Raw genomic sequence first — 21,155 nt, forward strand, 5'->3', positions numbered from 1 at the left:
ATTCAACTCCCGCGCCCCCCACGAACGATGATGTTGGCCCTTGCAGCGGGGGCACACCGAGATACCAAACTGAACGAGAACTTGCCCGTTCGTACATGTCAGGTGGACTATATGTCAGGTATTCTGAACTTTATTTCAGTGATAACACTATTGACCTACCTCAGACTTTTTTTTTTTTAGGTGTTTCTAAAGCCAGTAGCAAAGAGGAGCAGCATCTGTTACGCACTAAGGCGGCGAGCCCGCTGTGAGCCCCGGCATGGCGGGCTTCTCCCGAGCACCTGCTTTTGCAGGCTATTACACAGAAGTAACAACGCAAATCGCAAATCTGAAATCGCAACGAGCTGCCTACACGTATAACTTACAGTGAGCATGCTCAGCACGACAAGGACATCTACAGTTCAAAAGAAGATTAAACCCTAGAGAATTGCCCTGTAATTCACAGGCTTTTCGTACAAAGTGATATACGGCAGCAGCGTACCCAAATCCCCGCTCTGGGAGAAAGGCATCGATGGCGTCAGACGTGACAACAAGCCTGGGTTCCCGTGGATTCCTGCCTGCATCGATCTTTCTACAAAGAAACTAACTACAAACCGTTTGCTAACAGTTGTTCATACGGTCACAAGTAGCTTAGTATGTACAGAATGTTGAAACACTCAAACGCAGAAATACTTAGTTATCAAACTTTAATTCATAAGACTAATCTTACAGAATAAAACAATAGGATAACCAGTCAAGGTTACACTTTAAAAATCCAGCAGTGCAAATCTAAGACTAAATATTTGTTATCTCCCCCTCCCCTGAAATAGGCAATAGATTATTTAAAAATACCATAATACATGGTACTTACATATTCCATTTAAAATAAATCTGCAGTGGACACAAATATCTAAGACTTTTTTTTTTTTTTTTAAATATAAAACCAAAGAATGATTTGCCTAGAATATGGATAAGACATAGTGAACTTCCATGAGCCACAGAAAGCGAATCCTTGGCTAGAAGGTAAAATGGCCATACGTTTCACACAAGATTTGCTACAGCTCTCCTGGTCCCCCTCCTCCCTCCCCCCAGTGATGAGGACATTAATTAACAAAAAAAAAAGATGCTAACAACCTAATCCTAACAGGTGGCGAAAGGCTGGAGTACAAAACTTAAACTGAAAACCATTCCATTGGAAAAATTAAGTTACAGAAGAAGAAAAAATAAACAAAAGAAGGAAAGTTTGGAAACAAACCTTGCTCCCCTGAGTTAGCACAGCGAGCAACAGGAGCAGGGAGCACGCGCTGCGCCTGTGCCCGCACGGCTGCACCACCAGCGGTTGCAAGGGAACGCTGCGGTCGGGAAGGGGAGAGCACAGAACAGGCCACCACCACAATATGGCACCTTGACAGCGTCACTGCAAGTGAATTGTTTCTCTTTGGCCCTTAAAGTATGAAGCAATGGATACGAACTGCGTCAAGTATAAAAGCTAGCAGGTTGTGTGCGTGTGTTACAACATATTGCATGTTAACAGTTTCTTATCTAATTCTTTGAATTCAGATCACTTTTTCCCTTCCATCATCATAACATCCTTCGTTTAGTTACACATTTCTCAGTGTCGCTAATAGAAATCAATGATTTACTTTAATCTCAAACTTGATATGAAAAACTTGTAATACAAGATTTTCATGCAAGATATAGTCTCCGTTCAAACCCCAACAAGGTTTAGTGATATACTTTTGCATTCCTAATGCAATACTAATCCAGGATCTGTTTATACTTGGGATGTACAAACGGAGAAGCAAGGAATACTCAACTCGGGCCAAGGAGAGGAAGAAGAACCCCGCAGTGCTGGGCATGGAGAAAGGAAAGGGAGAGCATTCAGGTGAGCTGCAACACTCAACGCCATCGAGCAGCTGACGGAGAGCTCGGGGACCGCAGCAGGCCTCCTCCCTGACGGGACGGCGGCAAGGGAAGCGAGGAGGGGGATGCCGCCCGGGCACTGGGAGCAGCCGCCAGCGCCGCGTGGGAAACACCGGCTTTGTTCTGTGGAAACCCACGTTGGCATTACAGATGCTTTAATCCCCAATTAGTAAACCCAGCAAAGCACTCAATACAACTTCATACCCCAAAATGTTCACGGGGAATTACATGTATATACAACAGGCAATCAATCTCTGTTGAAAGGAGGTAATTGAATTGTAATTTAACTGAAATAAACTTTTGCGCAAGAATCACCAGATATTACCATAAACTTCCTACGGAAGATTACACGTCGGATCTCAAAACAATCTTTAACAGCCAACTCAAAGTATTGACTATATTTGAACTTTACTCACAACGCCTGTGTCTCACTGAGGACTAATGGCCAAATTCCTCCACGGGACCATTTGTTATGCTGATTCTGCCCTGGAGATGATCACAGATATCAGAGAGTAAAATTCAAAGTCAAGCGAGACGCTGGCAAACTGCTCCCCAGTTAGGCAAGCTGTGACATTATCCAACTAAAGAGATGGTGTTTTCTTAGCTGTTAATGATCATTAGTTAATCTCAACAATTGCCTTGGAAAAATCGCTGTATAACAGAAGATACAAAGCTCCACATCATTCCAAAAGAGAAAAGATCTTAAAAGCGATGCTGCCAAGTTCAGTCGGAATAGTCATTTCAAAGAATTCCCAAGAAACCTACTATATTAAGCCAACAAACACCAATTAAAACATTTTATGTAAGTATCACTTTCCTGTATTTTAATTAAAACTTTGCACATATAACAAAAAAGTGAAACAATTTCATTTTTCAAATCAACTTGAAAAGAAGCACCTAAATAGGATCACATTTTCTCAGTTTGTAATATTTTCTTCTCCATGTTTGAAACTGCTTTGTAACCAACGGTTTTTATATTCAGTCTCTTTTGAGATGATCGATTGTACCTGGCACAGGATGCAGAGTAACCATGCCCTTGGGAAAGGAGCAGACAGGAACGTTAAACACCGCCCTGTAGCCCACGCCCAAGGTGCCCTTCTTGCCTCGGCAGCGGTAGATCAGGTATCTGCCCTCCCTCAGCGCTAGCAGCAGAGCGTACTCACCCGGGTCACTGCATCGAGCACAGAAGCCACAGGAACTCTGGGGAGGAGCTGGAACTAAGAGACATGTCCTCTCAAGGAGCAAGCAAACGAAAGAATAGGAAAGGGAAATGGAATATGAACGGATGTACAGACAGGTCTAAGCAAGTCAAGTAGCAAGCGGGAGCTGATGCTCACACAACCAACAAGACAGCGAGTGCAAAGGTGACCCCAAGTGACAGAAAAAGCCCATGTCACCAATTTTCTTTATACTGTAGCACGTACGCTTTCGACCAGCTACTGAATTTTAAATTTAAGCCTCCGGGATTGGCCATTAGAAAATAAGAAGTGAGACAGCTGCTTTTAAGTTGTAATTTTATCTCCAATTAACTCACACCAACTCCACTACCTGCACTGGCTTGCTCCGAGCGTGGGAAGGGGGCTGTTCTAAGGAGCTGACACAGCACTGCCACAGAAGAGCTCCTGTCTCAATGCATTTACGTCAAGACACGCTGCTGGTGGCTTGTACACAGAAAGGAAATACCTCAAGCTACAAGAGTAACAAGCACATCACTAGTTTATATGTAGGATATGAAACAGCTTTAAAGTTCATATTGCATGAATGTTCTAACTGAAAATACAAACAAAAGCTGCTTATGTTGCTATCAAGAGTCTACAGGTAAATACGTAATCTTAACACATACCATAAAGTGAACGCTTTTCCCAGTCTCTCAAATAAAATAAAATAAAAATAAAATAAAATAAATACTCATTTGGGAATTTGCACCTGCTGAGTTTCAACTGGGCTGTTTCAAGGAGAGTGAAAAATGGACATGGAATATATTAAGATCAGCTATTCCTACAAGGCTGTTTCTCCAGGAGTTTCACAAACTGTTGAGCTACTTGCATTGAGCAATACCAAGCCTACAGTGTTAAAAAAAAGAACAGCGATCTGTTAGATGCAGGTTTAACATGGAGCAAGACTGATTCAGTCTGACTGCACAATACAATCTGTTAAGAGTGTGCACCTTTTCAGGACTGAAAGGTCCATTCAGAAAACCTGAGATAAATGGCACGTGAATTGCTGAGATGACACGCAGAACGTCACAAACCAAAGGCGAGGAGCGTTATTTCAGACAGGACGAGATGCAAGAACTTCCTGTAAACTTGAGCAAGAGAAAAGCTGAAAGGTGATTTAAATTTCAAAAGATCAGTTGCTGGATAGATATTCTAAATTTCATAAGATTCACTGAATAAGATCACTATAAATTTTCAAATCCAGGTCACAAAAGACTACTGCAGTTACTGAGGATCCAAACCGGCATCTGAGCTTCTCCCTTCCCTGCTCCCCCCACCCCCAAACAAGGCAGGAAGGTCTCTTTGGTTCACTCCCTTTGCGAGATCTGTCTCACCGCTTCACCCCACTCATGCCAGACAGCATTATGCAGCACACTCCAGAGGTTTGGGTTTTTTTTCAGTCAAACAGGGAAGTGTCATCGCAACAGCTGCAAAATGATTCTGGACTGCGATATGCATGATCAAGAAAATGCTCTGAAAAACGTAGCACCCCTGGGGCAGGAGGCAGAACAGGAGCAGAGAGGTATGCAGGTGGGAGGGGAAAAACTAACTGTGACATGAAAGGGGACAGCAAGCAGCACTGGGTCATTGTGATTACAAAACATCCACAGTGGTATTCATCTGCTCCAGACAGGCCACACAGAAAATCGACCCAGAGCTTCTAGTATTGAAAAAAAAAAAAAAAAACAAAAGAAAAGAAAAAAGCAGGGCATCTTTGGGTTAAAAAAAAAAGAATTAGCTTTGCTACCAAAGAGTTAAACCTGAAATAAAAGGGCCAGCAGAATATGGCTTACTAAACATCAATTTTGCATACTGTTTAAAGTTTATTTTTAAAAAACTGTTTCTGAAATTCTCAGTCACAACCAAGTAACTAAATTAAGTCTAACGCTTGTAACTGAAAGATTATGAAAATATTTTTGTTCAAACCATGTAAAAAATCCTCAATAATATTTTCTTTTTAAAACTAAATTGGAAGATCAACTCTCAGCAGATTTAAGTGTATTACACACAATATTTTGTGAATTAAGATTTATTGATTTCCATTGTATTTGCTTTAAATATGGTTGAAGCTGACTGCAGAAAAGGGATGGTGAATTTTTTAAGTTAAAAGTAAACTAATGGTGAAAGAACATCACCTCTGGCTTCCATCAATGCCTCGTTTATCATATTTTATTAATAAGTTCCAGGACTATCACATCCAGGGATGTTGGAGGCCTCTCCCAGCAGTGTCCTTAGCTTTGTGTCATTTTCCTGTGCCAGAGGTGAGCGTGCTTTCAAAAATACTGCCACTTTCCCAGCACCGTGTCTTTGATTGCATCAACATATTGAGTTGGTACCCAATAGACCCAGTAGTAAGATGCTTCTGTTGGGCCCAGCTGAAATGCCTGCAAAGTTAAAAATGACAACATTTACAAATGGGAAACAGAACAGCTTATACCAGTGGACAGATACAGCTTATCCACTACAAAAATCAAACAAATCTGTTACACCTACTGCCTCCTTCAAACACTTGGTGCACGCTACATATATTTGGTAACCAATTAAAAAAAAAAATCCCTCAGAGAAACAAGAACTGCAAAGTACCAATTAAAATGATGAGCTCTTTCCTTTTATGATGTCATAGCAGCATCGAAAACTCTTGGCCAGTTTCAACAACATGAGGGAATTATTCTGGAAGACAGAATCTGAAGCATAACTCAAAGTCTTTAAAGAAATGACCAGAATGCACAGAGCTGAGAAGCCAAACAGGAACTAAGACAGACAATGACCATGTTTTCATAGTCATAACATTTCATAGAATTTTATATTTAGACATAATGTCCTATTCTCAACTTATGTCAGTATAAATAAGAGAGGAGCACCATGGTATGCCAGTAACCTCTATCCTTGCTCTAGGATAAGAGTTTATTGTAACATATTCTGAAGAGGACATTTTCTTACATAGGTGATCAAAAATCAAGTCTTTGGACAAAGACTAGATCAGCACCCTCCTGCAGACAATAATTTTAAGGTATAACATTTCCCCTTTCTTCCCCTAAGGAAAGACGCAGACTTGTGTAAGGAACTAACTTCAACATTAAAAAGTTAGTGACTGGACTTTGAAAAGCAAGACCCCATAGATTAAAAGAAACAGCCAAAAACTCAGTAGAATTAGCACAGCTCTCTTTTTAAATGTGTTACTTTTCTAGACCCAATACCAGTTTTCCAGAAAATTACATATGGGAAAAAAATATTACAGCATCAAATCACTATTTTTTTTAAAATGCTCAGCAAGGCCTGTTGTTTATATAAATACAACAGAAAATAAAAATTAAACTAGATATAGGGAAATATCACTAACATTAAGAAATCACAAACTATATTGTGAGTATTTTTAGTGTTTTAACACTGTCACAAGACAGAAGATATGAAATAACACTTAAGCACTTAATGTTTGTGTGAAATCAGCCCAGATTTCCACAAAGTAGCAGATACTCAATATGCCACCCAAAATATTTACACTGTGACAGCAGACCATGTCCACATTCCCATCTTCCACAACACATGAGCCTGATACTAGTATCCATCTCCAACTTGCTCCATTTTAAAAGTCTTACTTCTGTGTATTTGCATGAAGTAATTCGACTGGATATTATTAAAGTAGAGACATTACTCACCATCATGTGATAATCCTCATGTCCTTCAATAGGTTCACTCACCACATTTTTAATGGACCCCATGGGTAACTTTTCTGTTCTCTCTACATTAAAATTGATGAAAGTATTATTTCTGATATATGAGAAAGTAGTCTTTTATATTGATTTCAAATACCGCCTCCGTTACTTCCAAAAGCTCCTCATGTCAGCAGTCTCCTCTTTGGGTGAACTTCGGATACCTGCTGCTGAGAATCCCGTCTTCCACATTACCACATACCCCACAGCTGGCATGCTAATAATTTAAAGGAATCCAAAACTGGATCACACAGCTCCTCTCATTTTATGTCTCACATGAAGTACTTCAGTGTACCTGATTCGGGCCTGAACTGAGTCACGGGAAAACCCTGGCTTCATTTAATGTTTCCCCATAAGGAACTCCAGTCGGACCAGCAGGATTACTCACCACAGTGAAAGCTGGTCCGGGTGTAAGAATATTCAGGACTGACTACCAAGGATTATACTAAGCTCTACAGAAATGAGAAGGCTGAAAGCTGAATGAAGATAGGCTAACTCTTTGAAAGCCTAGTCCCGGTTTTACTCAGAGGCAGTGTTCAACTGTTACTATAAAAGCACAGGGAAGGAAATATTAATGAGTAAACAGGGAACCAAAAAAAAAGAGAAAGTGAAAAAAAAAAAATGACTACAATTACACGAGAGAGTAATGTCAGCCAGCCAGAGGTAACCAATAAGAATGACAAAGTATATGGTTCATGGCAGACTTCTGCTGTCTCAGTCCTGTCCTCACTTCTTTCTGAAGACTTAACTCCTAGATCCTTCCTTTCAGTTCCAGCTTTTAGTGTCAGCCTAAAATTATCTTCTTGGATATAAGATAGAGAAAACCATAAACACTCTACAAAGCAGAAACTGAACAACCAGTTCCTTAGATATATCTAACTAATTTGTGTGATCAAAAAAAAAAAAAAAGCACCTACCTAAAAAAGGCACAGAGGGAGATCAACTTAGTGATGTAAAGACAAATATTCTCTACCTTGGTGCTGCAACTAAGCTGACTCCGAACTACCCCACTCAGACTCAAGACATCCATTAATTGACTAAAATCTTACTTTGCGCTTGTTTAGCATGCTGCAAATTAATTACTCTTCACAGTATCTCAGCAACAGACAAACCCATATTATCAATGCCTCTAGGAAAATGACACAGAGCAACTGAGAAACAGCTACTTATACCAAACCTTAGACTACTAGAATGTACAAAGTGATCTGTGAAGCACAGGGAGGCTGTGTGTGGGAAGAATCAGTTTCAACTTTCCAGGACTAGCAAGTGAAAAACTGTGTTAACACCCAGTTGTTTTTATTCTAGCCCTTACGTGCTGGCATCTGCCGTGAATTTGTCAGAATAGGAAGGCGTTTTTCCCAACAACAGCCAGCAATTACAACCATTCCCTAGAGGAAGCAAGCTGATGCTAATTTTGGGAAGTAGGGAAACAGGTTATATGAAAGACAGATGACTACAAGAAGAATCACATTTCATAGCTTAAGAAACACTAATCTAGAACACTTCAGAAATACTAAACTTGAAACTCATCTAGAAGGTGAAGGAAGAGGATTAATTACCTAAATACTACATATGTATTTAGAACACATTATCAGTAACAGAAAGATCTGGCTGCCCAACCTATAGAGGAAAAAAAACCCCAATGTCTCACTCCATCACTTAGCCCAGGAGAAAAATCACTGTGACTGGTACCAGTAGAGGTTTTAAAGCCAGAAAGATCTTCACAGTCAAGTCTGTCCTACAAAGGAAAGGTCACAATCTTCCAAGATTTCTGCTTACTTTGGAAATAATGTAGCAGCTGGAGGTGCCATCCAAAGCTAATATTACCATCCAATTAGGTAGCTTTACTGGGACAGTGAGCAAGCACTTCTATTCCTCTTGCTCATCACAGTAATATTGCCCCATCCTGGTCAAACTAAAGGAGCACAGCTTCCTTTGGAGGCAGGGGGTTATCTGAGACGTCCTCAGCAATGCACGTTATCACCACAGCACTTTCAGCTCCTCCTGGCACCACTCAAGACGGTAAACTGACCCCTCTGCACAGCAACACATGCCATAGTTTCTGCAGTTATACATCACTGAAACAAGACACCCAACTAATTTTGGTTGGAAGGGCAGATAACGACAGAGATGCCAGCACTCCTAGTTTTAATGCTGGTCCTAAGATTCCCTTTCGAGTCTTAGCCAAGTCAGTGAGCCTCTATGTGATGTTGGCATCAAACCAAAGTTTATTAAGTGCTTTTGAGATATGCTAGAAATGCCAAATATTAAAATTTACATTTGGAGCTATGAATAGCAGATTGGAACATTAGCCTACTGGCACAACTGAACTCAAGTTTTTCAAGAACAGAAGTAAAATACTAAGTAATATTCAATGATCTGGAAGAATGTCATTCGACAAGAGGAAGCAAAATTTAGTTTTGAAGTACTGCAATACCAACATTATACCCTAAACACAATTTTGTCACACCAGAAGCTGTTTCTAGGTCACTGTCCTGGTTTTGGCTGGGATAAGAGTTAATTTTCTTCCTAGTAGCTGGTATAGTGCTGTGTTTTGGATTTAGTATGAGAATAATATTGATAACACACTGGTGTTTTAGTTTCTACTGAGTGGTGCTTACACAGAGTCAAGGCCTTTTCTGCTTCTCACACCACCCCACCGGCGAGCAGGCTGGGGGTGCACAAGAAGTTGGGAAGGAACACAGCTGGGACAGCTAACCCCAACTGACCAAAGGGATATCACATACCGTATGATGTCGTGCTCAGCTTATAAAGCTGGGGGAAGAAGGAAGGGAGGGATGTTTGGAGTGATGGTGTCTATCTTCACAAGTAACCATCACGTGTGATGGAGCCCTGCTTTCCTGGGGATGACTGAACACCTGCCTGCCGATGGGAAGGAGTGAATGAATTCCTTGTTTTGCTTTGCTTGCATGCATGGCTTTTGCTATACCTACTAAACTGTCTGTATCTCAACCCACGAGTTTTCTCACTCTTACTTTTCCAATTCTCTCCCCCATCCCACCGGGGGAGGAGTGAGCGAGCGGCTGCATGGTGCTTAGTTGTTGGATGGGGTTAAACCACGACAGTCACACAATTCACTTACAGCCCAGTTACCAATTATTCATCTCAGAGTTTTAGAGTTGCTCACCTTTTGTACCAATCCATAGCTGGTCTTGCTCAAGTTTAAACGTCAATCTTACTTTCCCCCCTGACTTGTTGTACATGCCAGATAACGGCACGGTCGGCAGGCGCTCCTACAAAGAGGCAACATAGTAAGGTGAAGGACTTTAAGAGGAAAAGCTATATCCTCTTAACTTTTTAAGCATAACGATGATCCATCTTTCCAGTTTTCTACTACGATAGCAAGGAACAATTGAACCAGCAAAGCAAGGTCTCAAAACACAAAAAAGGTCTCTCTCTTCTGATCAGGACAATTTCTGAAGTACTTATTTACTTACCTGAACACCTTTAACAGAAGGCATCACATCATCAGGTTTTCCTTTATCCAATACTTTTCTGTGTTGCTACAATATAAAACCAGAAATTAGAATTTACAGAAATGCAACAGAGCTTTTCAATTTACTTCCAGCTGCGCCCTTGACCATATCCCGATAGCACTAAGAGACAGTTAAGGACTATTCACAGTCATTTATCACACAGGAAATGGTTAATTTTCAAAGTTAACCGAGCACTTTCTATGACAGCCTAAAGAAATTACATAAATGAATAAAACCCCAATATAATGCAAAGGGTAACATCCCTTCTAGAATATACAGAAATATACCTCTATAAAAATTTAAAGAGCCCCAAGTCCCACTTCAATATCGTACATGCTGAATCACATAGCTGGCATTTGGCAAGACAGTTTTAACAGTCAAGTGTTATATCCAGTGAACGGCAGAAAACCCTCCACATTTGACAGTGCAACATACCGCAACACAGCAACAAACCAGAACAGATTAGGGCAGTAGTAACTAAGAAAACCATGCTCACAGCTTGTAAGTTGCTGAGTACCTTTAAACAATGATGGAACTTACAGTGAACGTGAACTATGATAAATTATAGAAAAACAAAAGCATGTTTCATAAAGGTTGCAGTTCAATGATGCACTATTTAATTTCTAATCAAATTTATTTTGAGGAAGGTATGGGGCCGGTAATACCTTCAGCTGAAAATCCTTTATCAGCCCCAAAACACTGCAGCACCGCCACCAAACCAAGCCTCACTGCGCTCTACTTCACTCCCTATTCGGAGGCAGCACTTCAAGATGAGAGAGTATTTGACATCCATGTTCCCTTCAGTGCTGGGACAGCTGAAGGAACTGCTCTCTTGGTGTTCATTTTAAAGGCAGTTTTTGGAGATCAAATTCCTTTAGGCCAACAAAAATTGGTTTTCAGATACAATTAATTTAGACTGCATTTGAGTTAACAACCATGAAATACTTCTACTATTTACCATTTCTTGTCTAAAACGCTAGGCTGTATCTAGCACCAGCACAAGTGGTGTCTTGCAAAGCCTCAACCTCCACTAGGCTAAATGTTTTTCTGCTGCTAGAACTCCTCTGCACAGAGCCCTTCTTCTACCGCTTAGCTGTGAGAAAAGAGACCCCAGTCTGCTTTGAGGAGGAACAGGACCCAAAGGTGACTGCAGAGTATTACAAGAGAACCATGTAAACCCTACAGCTCCCGCATGCCAGGAATTATTGAGACATCAATAACCTTTTGCCTGCAAAGTGGCTCCTTTTTGTTTTCTTCAGCTTTGACCTCCTGTTGAGCAGCTTCTTTGGGTGTATTTACTGCTAAAACATCATTGATAGTAGAGCCAACAACCATTATTTTCGCTCCATTTGTTACTTTGATTTCCCGCAACGTTTTCTCCTCTGGCAGAAGTCCCTTGAACATAACTTTCTGCATAGCAGGTGGAAGGCCTAAGAGGCAAGAATAAGGATTATGAGACCGCCCGACAGCAGCGAGAGGAGGCGCGGGCTGAGGCGGGAGAGGCGGCGGCAGCCCCGACAGACCTGTGAGCGAGTGGATCTTCTGCTTCAGCTCGGCCCCCGTGCTGTCCAGGCAAAACTTCACGTCGTACTTGTTCTTGTTCCAGATAACCTTTAGCTCCACCAGCTCCTTCCCGCTCTCCGCGTCGCCGCCGTTGCTGACAGACGCCTGCGGGGGATCCCGGCGCTCCTCGCCCTCAGGAGACCTCCCCGCCGCCGGCGAGCCGCCCTCTCCGCCGCAGCCCAGCGGCAGCTCCGGCGCCTCCGCCTCCATGCCCGGCTCCTCGGCACCTGGAGGCGAGCGGACAGGAAGAGCCCGGCCAGAGGGAAGCTGCCCCGGCCCGCCCGGCCCGGCCCGGCCCGGCCCGCCCGCGCTCCAGCCCAGAGCGCTGCCTGCCGGCCCGCCCGGCGCCGCGCCGCCCTCGCCGCCCGCAGACTGCCCGGGCCCGGCTCCCCGCGCCGGCGCCTCCCCGCCTCCCCGCGCCGCCCCGCCCCTCCGCCCGCCGCCGCGCCGCGCCGCCGGGACCGCGGGCTCCTACCATCGGCAGCGGCGGAGGCGGCGGCGGCCATGATGATTGTGTACAATCTGCCGCGGGGCACGCCGGGAAACGCCCGCCGCTGCCTGCTGGGCCGCGCCGGCTGCCGTAGCCCGCCCCCGCCCGCCCCTCCCAGCCCGGTGGGCGGGGCGGGCCCCGCAGGCCGCGCCCCCGGGCCCCCGGCCGCGCCGCCCGGGGACGCGGTCAGGGGCGTCCCGGCCTCCTGCCAGCTCCTCCGGGCGCCGAGGCCCTGCCCAGTGGGGGCCGCGCTGCCGGCTCCGCACGGCAGTGGGAGGAGCGTGGCGGCGCCTTTGCGCGGCGCCCCGCCCCCCGGCCGCTGCGGGCCAGGGGATTGGCTGGGCGCGTCCAGGCGGAAGCAGCGCCCGCGGCCACGTGGGCGGCGCGGCGGGATGGCGCGAGCGCTGCGGGCGCTGCGGGGCGCAGCGGGGCCGGAGCGGGGCCCGGGCCCAGGCCCAGGGTCGGGGCCGCGGGTGCGGTTCGGGCCCAGCCCCACAGGTAACGCCCGGCCCCTGGCCAGGCCCCTGGCCAGGCCCGCCCCTCGCCCCCCGGGGGGCCCCGCTGCGGGCGGGGGCGGCGCTTTGGGTTGGAAAACGTGAATTCAGACACGTGGGGAGCGTGTGCCGGGAGCGGGGGGCGGCCGCGGCCGGGGCCGGCTCCCTGCGCTGCGTTCCCCGAGGTACCCGCCCGCCCCCGAGTGCCGAGGGAACGGAGCTCCTGCCGGGAGCTCCCCGGGTCGGATTCGCCCGGCCAGGGTGGAAATAAATAAGACCCCGGGGCGGCTGCGGGTTGTGTCCTTAGGGCAGCGCGGGGAAGGCGCCGGGTCCCGTCAACAACGGTACTTCCTAGCGCTGCCAGCTTGCGGGTGGTGCCCGCTCGCTTCAGGGAATGCGTTCTTGGAAGGCAGTTGCCAATGATGTAATTCCACAGCAAAGGCCCGCAAAGCCAGCCAGTGTCCCTGTGCAGCACGCCTCCCTGCCCCCCCGTTAGCGTTCAATACCAGTTTCCATTACAGGTAGCACTGCCCTTCCAGCTCGGTCCTGGCTTCAGGAAGGCATTTTTAAGCATGAGCTTGTCGTGGTTTAACCCCAGCCAGCAACTAAGCACCACACAGCCACTCGCTCACTCCCCCGTGGTGGGATAAAAATCTCTTTATTGGGCCTTAGTTATTATGATCTCCTCTGATTTCCACATGATAACAGGTTTTCTGCATTTGGGTGGCCTTCGGACGGCTCTGTACAATTATATTTTTGCCAAAAAACACCAAGGGACCTTTATTTTGAGAGTGGAGGATACAGATCAAAATCGAGTGGTCCCTGGAGCTGCAGAAGGAATAGAAGATATGCTGGATTGGGCAGGTATTTACAAACATCTTTCATTTTTTTACTTACTGAAAGATTCTCTTCTTTTTAGAGATTAACAGTACCCAAATTGAGAGTATTTTGCATGATAGCAAGCTATGCAGCGTTTCAGATGATGAATTAGTTGAAATGTCGTTATTTCTACAGCTAGGCATCAGGAAAGTCCTGCTGGAAGTATGTTTTATAGCAGAAATAACTGGTTAGGCTTGGTTTCTTTTGGTGTGTTGTCTGACACACAGAAAGATCTAAATTTGTGAAAGTGGCCCGATGTGCAGTTGTAACAGAAGTTGTGCATGAGAGACTTGACGGCAAGGTCAGAAGTTGGAGCACACAGACCTCGCTGTAAATGGATAAATTGTTTGCATACAGAGTATTTGCTAAAGGGGATCTGGAGGTGTCAGTTTTCATTTTGAATCCTCTGCTTCTTTTTGAGCTTAAGAACTAGAAGTGAGGGTGATTTTAGAATACAGAATTGTGATAAAGTCAGAGCCAGATCCCACAGATGCTGCCATTAACGGGTTGGTAAACTTCAAGGGACTAGGACTTTGCTGTTGAGTAATAACTTTGGAGCAGGTAAAATAATTGGCTAAAGTCTCAACTGGATTTTTGTGGTACGAATGTTCTCTGCTATAAAAAGGGTGGATGCTACTTCGTATGTGTACACCTGACTGCATTTTGCTCTAAGTAGTGTATCAGAGCCACTCAACTATTTACTAGGTTCTGGTGGTTTTTCTGCTCATTGCTTCACACACAACACTCTTAAATTCTGAAGCTGTTGGCTGCTGTTTATCTTGAGTCCAGGAGAATCTGACTCCTGTGTCAGGCAGATGCTGTCAGCTGGCTGCCCTGGAGCAGAAACCATCTTTGGACACTCTCCAGAACCTTGCTGTTTCATCTTCATTCAGTGTGCTCCAATAGTGGGTTTTACTCTGCCTTTTTATGGGCTTTCTAAGTCCCGTCATACTGATATTTCAGGTATTCCCCCTGATGAGAGTCCTCGCCGCGGTGGTTCCTTTGGACCCTACCAGCAGTCACACAGACTTGACCTTTACAGGAGAACCAGTGACGTGCTTTTGGAGAGAGGCGCGGCGTACCGCTGCTTTTGTACCCCTCAGCGCCTGGAACTGCTGAAGAAGGAGGCTTTGCGGAGCCAGCAGACCCCGCGGTAGGGATTCCTTGTCCCCCTGGGTGGTTCCCTGTGCTGCAAAAACTTGTGACAATGTGTGTGGCAATAGGATTGTAATCTCACTGCCTGTAGAGAGAAGCCAGCGTTGCCCTTAGAGGCTTAGGGGATCGACCTCCAGAGATGAGGTAGTTTGACTGGACATATGGTGGGCAGGTTACAGCTAAAATTCAGGGGTCAATTTAGAGTTTTGGGAATGTAAGAATGGCTGATGGGGTTGGCCTGTATTGAGCTGAAACCTTCGTTCTCCTTTCTCAAAGATACGATAACCGGTGTCGGCACCTGACACCCACAGAAGTGTCTGAGAAGCTGTCACAGGGCCTCGACTGGGTAGTCCGCTTCCGACTGGAGAAGGGAGTGGAACCCTTTCAGGACCTGGTCTATGGCTGGAACAAGCACGAAGTGGCTGACGTGGAAGGCGACCCAGTGATTCTCAAGGGGGACGGCTTCCCCACTTACCACCTGGCAAATGTGGTGGATGACCACTACATGGGCATCAGCCACGTTCTGCGGGGAACTGAGTGGCTTACTTCGACGTCCAAGCACCTCCTTCTCTACAAAGCCTTTGGCTGGGATCCCCCTCAGTTTGGTCACCTCCCGCTGCTTCTGAATAAAGACGGTGGCAAGCTGTCAAAAAGGCAAGGGGACATCTTTCTGGAGCGTTTTGCTCAGGATGGCTACTTGCCAGAGGCTCTGCTGGACATCATAACCAACTGTGGCTCTGGATTTGCAGGTAATGGCAACAGGCTCGGTACTTGCTAGGAAACTTCTTGATGCTGACTTTGGGGAATGGGTTAGGTTTCTTTTAATAGCTGAGAACTTTGACAGTGTTTGAAGGGATCAGGAAACAGGTGTGGGGCGACCAGTCTGTCACTGAAATGCCAGCAGGGCTTCTGCAGAGCTCCTGTGAAAGACTGGGTGGTGTGCTGGAATGGTGGGAGTCTTTCTGCCTCTGTGCAGCCATTTAAATTGAGTCTGATGCTTAATGGGTTCCCACTTGGGACAACATTCATCTCAAGGTGAAGAAACTGTCGGTGAACTCTTGGGAAAACTTGTATTCTATGGTTAATAATTGCAGTGTCGTGTATGACATCTGTCGCACTTCTTGTTTAACCTGAAAGGCCATGAGAAGTTGAGTCAATGTCTCCTTTTGTTGCTCTTGCTGTGTGGGGATCACAAATTAACTTGTGTTTTGAGAATTCTGCTTGGATCTTTCTTGGGCAGTGAAGCCTGCTGGCTGAGTGTTACTTCCTTTTGGCTGACTGATGCAAGGGGTGTTCTGCTGAGGAAGGTAACAGAGCCAAGAGAACGTCCCAGTTTCCAGTTGCTCACCGATAGTTAGCAGAGCCTGCTGTTAGGGAGAGGGCAGCTTTCTGTGCATGCCTGCTACAAGTTCTCTCCTCTTTGCCCTGGTTGTTGCTAGCACTGCGAAAAGTGGCTCTCCTGTGTCACTTCTTCCTTGGGTATGCTGCTGCCCCAGCCCTGAGCCTGAGGCTTGCAATGAAACGCAGTGACGCTAGTTCTCTGCGGGAGAATGAATGCGGATCATTCCCTTGTTGGGTTATTTTGCAGAGAAACAGATGGGGAGGACTTTGGAGGAGCTGATCTCGCAGTTTGAAATAGGCAGAATTACAACCCATTCTGCCCTTCTGGATCTTGAAAAACTCCCAGAATTCAACAGGTATAGATATCAGTCGTAACTTTAAAACTTAATAATCTGTACATCAGTGAGAATTTATTCCTAGCACTTGGCTTTATCTGGCAATTTTGTTTATTGGATCAAGCGTGGTTCCAGCACAGTGGCTTTTTGGCTGCGCTACAGAGAAGTATAAGTTTCTGCTTACACCATTCCTGTCTCTTCTCCCGTTCTGTGCATAGACACTGGTGTTGGACGCACTGTAAAAACCTGGGCAGATGGTGTATAGCTAGGAGGATGCAAGGTCTTATGTTTAGATTTAAAATAACGTCTAAAAAGAGGCAAAACTTCCAGAGGGTACTTCTGCAAGTACATGTGTACTACGGGAATATCGTGCTGCTGAGAGCTACCAGATCTTTTGTTCACTGTGGTGTATTAGTGCTTAAGGCTTTGTTGTAGAATGTCTGTCTGGGATTTAATGTTGCTTTTCTAACAGTTTTAATTGGTAAATGTTGTAAGGTTGGGGTGATTAGTTCCAATCTAACCCAAAGCAGTCCAAAAGCAGTTTTCTTCTTTGTTACAGGATTCACCTCACCCGTCATATTGAGAATGAAGGGCTGCGACAAAAGCTAATTAAAGAGTTGCAGTTGCTGGTGGAGCACGTCTATGGGGATCAACAAGTGGATCAAGAGGTTCTAGAAAAGGAGTATGTGGAGCGAGTCCTCCTGCTGAGAAAAGTATGAGCAGTGATAGCATTGTGTCACTGTTTTGGGGAGCTGAGGTTTTGTGGGATTCCTGGATGAAGACTCAGTTGAGTCCTGGGCACTGCTTTGATCTGAGCTCTGAAGCTCCACAGCCTGCAAATGGCTGTCACTGCCAGCTCAAGTGATCGTGTGCATGCTGACTGCCAAAATCCAATGATACACTTAGCTGACCTGTAGGAATGGGCATGGTGAATGTCTTGGTGGTCTTTGCAGAGTCATAAGCTGATCTGTACTTTGCCGAGCCAGCAGAGAGCTCCCTTGGCAGAGGGAGGACGTGTCCCTTCCATGGAAGCAAATCATGGAATTGTAGGATTTTCTTGGGAGACCCCTCTGATTTGCTCTCAGAGCAGGACTGTCAGTAGTGCTGGATCAGGTCAGCTGTGGCTTTGTCTAGATGACTGTTGAAAAGCCCCAAGCTGCACCACTTCTGTAGCCCAGGATGTGGCTGGCTTGTAGTGGGAAGGTCCAGCACCCAGGACCCCTCGTGCCAGGAGACTGCTCACCTCTAGCTTTTGCTGGCTGGGCAGCGTAAGGTGCTTCTGCTTTGCCGCTGCTCTGTGCTTTGGTAGCAAAGTCAAAGCAACCTCTTTGCAGAGGTGGATGAAGCTCTCGGTGGTTAAACTAGTGGGGTTTGTGCATTGGGAGCCCTGGTCTCAGTTAAGGGGCAGAGTGCTGGCTGTAAAAGGGACAGAAGATATTGTGGCTCTTCCCAATGCCAGGAAGGAGGGTGAGCCCAGCTGTTTCCCAGTCTGCCCCTGGGACGCCACTGTAGTATCTGGGGACTTCTTTGTGAAGAATAAAGCCTTCTTTATAAGGGCAGGAAGAGACCCGACTGTTCCAGCATGAAGGCTTCACTGTGGCAGCGGGACAGTGACTCATGTGACTTCCCACTGTCTCTAGAAAGGTGGCAGATGAGCGTGGTGAGCCACTTCCCTGGACTAACTCTGAGTCAGCCCACACGCGTCTCTGCAGCACGGGTACAGCCGCAGCCCTTTGGGCTTCTTCTGTGTCCCTGCTCACACCGAGTGGTTATGAGTGTGAAAAACTCAGCTGCCTAAATGTCAGCGATTCACATGTCCCCTGAGCAGCACGGAGTACGACGCAGTGGTGTGTTTGGACCCTCTTTAACTGTTTGTGAAGTCCAGACAGGATGTGTTTGCTCTCCCCCCAGCTTAACCCTCAGCCTTGACAGCTTTCCTTTCTTTCTCCAGGGTCACATAAGCCTCCTGAAGAACCTGGTGTCATCTGATTATTCTTACTTATGGGTTAGGCCCTCGGTCTCCCGAGAGCAGCTACAAACTATTTCTGCAGAAGTAGATGAAATAGGAAAACTAGTCTTAGGGTAAGTGTCTCTTCCCAGCTCTGTACACACCCACCTGACCTCCCCAGAGCATTGCTCTTGGCTGCTGTATTGATGTTGGACATGCTCATAGTTCTTATTTAATTTGCTTTACTTTGGAATATGCTGTAGTTAATAACTAGTGAGAAATTCTGTGTTTTTAATTGAAAAGCAGCTTGCCAGTGGGAAAGCTCACGTCAGTGCTCTCAAGCGAGAATTGTCACGTCTGGATTGAGTAAAGCACCAAGCACAGCGGAGTTTGTGTGCCAGCACGGAGCTAATGAAGCAGCGGTGTTGGCAGGGTTTTCCCATGCCACCTGATCTCCTGTGCTTTTGTCTGCTGTAGCATTGAACTGGAGAAGTGCAAGGTGGTTTTGGTTAACATATATTCCAATCATGTAATGAGACCTCTGGGTCTCTGGAATGAACCCAGTTCATGTCCAGCCAGAATCACTGTCACTTCTGAAGAGCTCGTCCCTGGGGGGCTTTCCCTGCTTCCATTTCTTTGACTCTAGTTAGCAGTCTGCAGTTCTGTCTGCTCAGAAACATTGCTGGGGTGGCAGACAGTCTGCCCAGTCTAGGATCTTCCTTCTATGCCAGTGATTTTTCTGAGGTTTTGCCAACAAGTTTCGCTGCTGCCCCATGTCCCTCTGCTACTCCACGCCTTGCAGCTAGGCGAGGTGGTATGTCAGTCACCTTACCAGTTGAGATCTCACCTCTGAACTAAAACGAGCCCTGAAAAACAGTTTTGGGAGTAATTAAGGTGGCAGTATCTGCAAATTGAGCTATTATTTCCAGCTTTCTGTAAAGCTGGTTCTCCTCAGTCATTTGTCACAGCTGAGTGGTAACTGAATCCAAGTGATGGTAATTTAAATGTCAGAATACTTGCTATCCTGGAGGGACAATAGTACTGCTACCTACAGCTGAGTAGCATCAGCGATGGCTCCTGCATCTCTAAAAATCATATTATTGAAAAAGAAATCAGAATTACTGCTTTTGCTGTGGTTTTCCAGGTCCTTGGCATAATTTTGTGATTTAAACTAGATGCTTGCTTTTCTGAACAACTCTGCTTGTGGTGCTGTTGAAGTAGAAAGGTATGGTTTTGCAAAGCAGAGTCTTAGCAGCAGTATCGAGGTAAAGCAGTGCTGCCTGCCAGTCTAGGAGGGTACCTGTGTACATGACCAATGCTGCAGTGAGCAGAGGGAGTGCCCTGGCACAGGGCAGGAGTGAAGGGCAGGAAAGTTTACCTTGAACTGCTGCTGTTGCCAGGAGATTTTGCAAAACCAGCCTGAGGTAGCTGGCAGTCGTTGAAGTCGTTAGTCATTTCTGGGTAGGAATCCTGTGTTTTGTACATCCCAAGATTGTAAGGGCATCTTCTTTCCTAAAGGCTCATGACAAGGCAGGCAGCTGTTTTGACTGTGGAGGAGTTGAACACAGACCTGAGAAGCCTCCAGAAGCAAACAAAAGAGACTAAGTACAGCAGCATGATGAAGCTCCTTCGCTTGGCTCTCAGTGGGCAGCAGGTAAAAAATAAAAATTCTGAGGCTGGGACCTTCATTTTTTTTTTTTAAACAGCTATCTTCTCTCTCATAGCAAGATACTGGTGTTTGGACATCTTGCAAGAATTGACATTAGTTTCTTTATGAGTGAATGTACCGATATACAGCAATTCTGAAAGGAAAGGCTGTTCTGAAAGTTTCAGAAAGGCAGAAGTTGTCAAAGCATGAATATGCTGGTCACAAATCTGAAGGTAGAAAAACCTCTGCACCAGCTGTAGGGAGTGTGGGCAAGGTTGTAGGTTTTGGGCAAAACTGGGATTTTATGTGCACTCTGCTTTTACAAAGTTCAAAAACAAGTTTCACAAAAATTCTTCAAAGCCTTACCCCAGCTTAGGCTCTGGCATCAATCCTTCTGGGTCAGTTTGACCATTCTTAGCATTTTACTTCAGGAGAAAAAAACCCAAACGCATGTTTTGAGATTGCTGATAAAACCCCTACCCTTGGTCTAACAGCAATCTGATAGCTAATCACTCCATCGTTTCCGCCATGATGATGCATAAACATGTGCTGAAAAGTGTAAGTTTCCGTTTGTACAATGACTTCTTATGTATTTTCAGCATGGACCGAGCGTTGCTGAGATGATGGTGACTTTGGGACCCAAAGAAGTGTGTGGAAGAATACACAAAGCACTATCTAGCTAATATGAGACAGAAACAACACCGACATCCAGCCCATGCACTCAGATGGTGTAGGCAGCACATGTCATTGTCCTAGACCTGTATTTTTTGATCTCAGCATGATTATCTTTGATCAGATGAGCTGGGCTTTAGACCAGACAGGTGTCAGCATGATGTTTCCAGGTCTGTGTGTATCCGCACTAAGCATAAGCCAGTTTGTCTGGGAGAGGAACCCGAATACAGATTTAGGTCCGTCCTTCTGCTTTCAACTTGTGCAGATAGCCTGGTTTCCAGGTTGGGACAAAGAGACTTTTATCAGT

General features: G+C 45.7%; 2 protein-coding genes across 4 annotated transcripts; one reads left to right on the forward strand and one right to left on the reverse strand.

Moving 5' to 3' along the window:
- Positions 1 to 4,926: 4,926 nt before the first annotated feature.
- UBFD1 (ubiquitin family domain containing 1) lies at positions 4,927 to 12,573 on the reverse strand. Of its 3 annotated transcripts, XM_087734382.1 has the most exons (8): positions 12,362 to 12,573; positions 11,847 to 12,113; positions 11,545 to 11,753; positions 10,285 to 10,350; positions 9,975 to 10,080; positions 6,773 to 6,855; positions 5,700 to 5,786; positions 4,927 to 5,500 (listed from the first exon to the last, which is right to left on the reverse strand). In XM_087734382.1, exons 1-7 carry the CDS (start codon positions 12,390 to 12,392, stop codon positions 5,703 to 5,705), a joined length of 846 nt encoding a protein of 281 aa, XP_087590508.1. In that variant the 5' UTR covers positions 12,393 to 12,573; the 3' UTR covers positions 4,927 to 5,500; positions 5,700 to 5,702. The 3 variants fall into 3 exon arrangements, with proteins under 3 accessions (XP_087590508.1, XP_087590507.1, XP_087590509.1); XM_087734381.1 differs by lacking the exon at positions 5,700 to 5,786 and having other exon boundaries at positions 12,362 to 12,565; XM_087734383.1 differs by lacking the exons at positions 4,927 to 5,500; positions 5,700 to 5,786; positions 6,773 to 6,855 and adding an exon at positions 6,876 to 7,043 and having other exon boundaries at positions 12,362 to 12,571.
- Positions 12,574 to 12,752: 179 nt separating this feature from the next.
- Positions 12,753 to 20,961, forward strand: EARS2 (glutamyl-tRNA synthetase 2, mitochondrial). Its single transcript, XM_087732770.1, has 9 exons — positions 12,753 to 12,874; positions 13,579 to 13,734; positions 14,713 to 14,902; positions 15,181 to 15,653; positions 16,493 to 16,601; positions 17,140 to 17,293; positions 18,532 to 18,662; positions 20,047 to 20,182; positions 20,776 to 20,961. The coding sequence occupies exons 1-9, from the start codon at positions 12,769 to 12,771 to the stop codon at positions 20,857 to 20,859; spliced, it is 1,539 nt and encodes a 512-aa protein (XP_087588896.1). The 5' UTR covers positions 12,753 to 12,768; the 3' UTR covers positions 20,860 to 20,961.
- The last annotated feature ends 194 nt before the right edge of the window (positions 20,962 to 21,155 follow it).

This window comes from Nipponia nippon, unplaced genomic scaffold (genome assembly GCF_047370975.1).
Source record: "Nipponia nippon isolate SJK-2023a ecotype South Korea unplaced genomic scaffold, ASM4737097v1 scaffold_5, whole genome shotgun sequence".
Lineage (NCBI taxonomy): Eukaryota > Metazoa > Chordata > Aves > Pelecaniformes > Threskiornithidae > Nipponia > Nipponia nippon.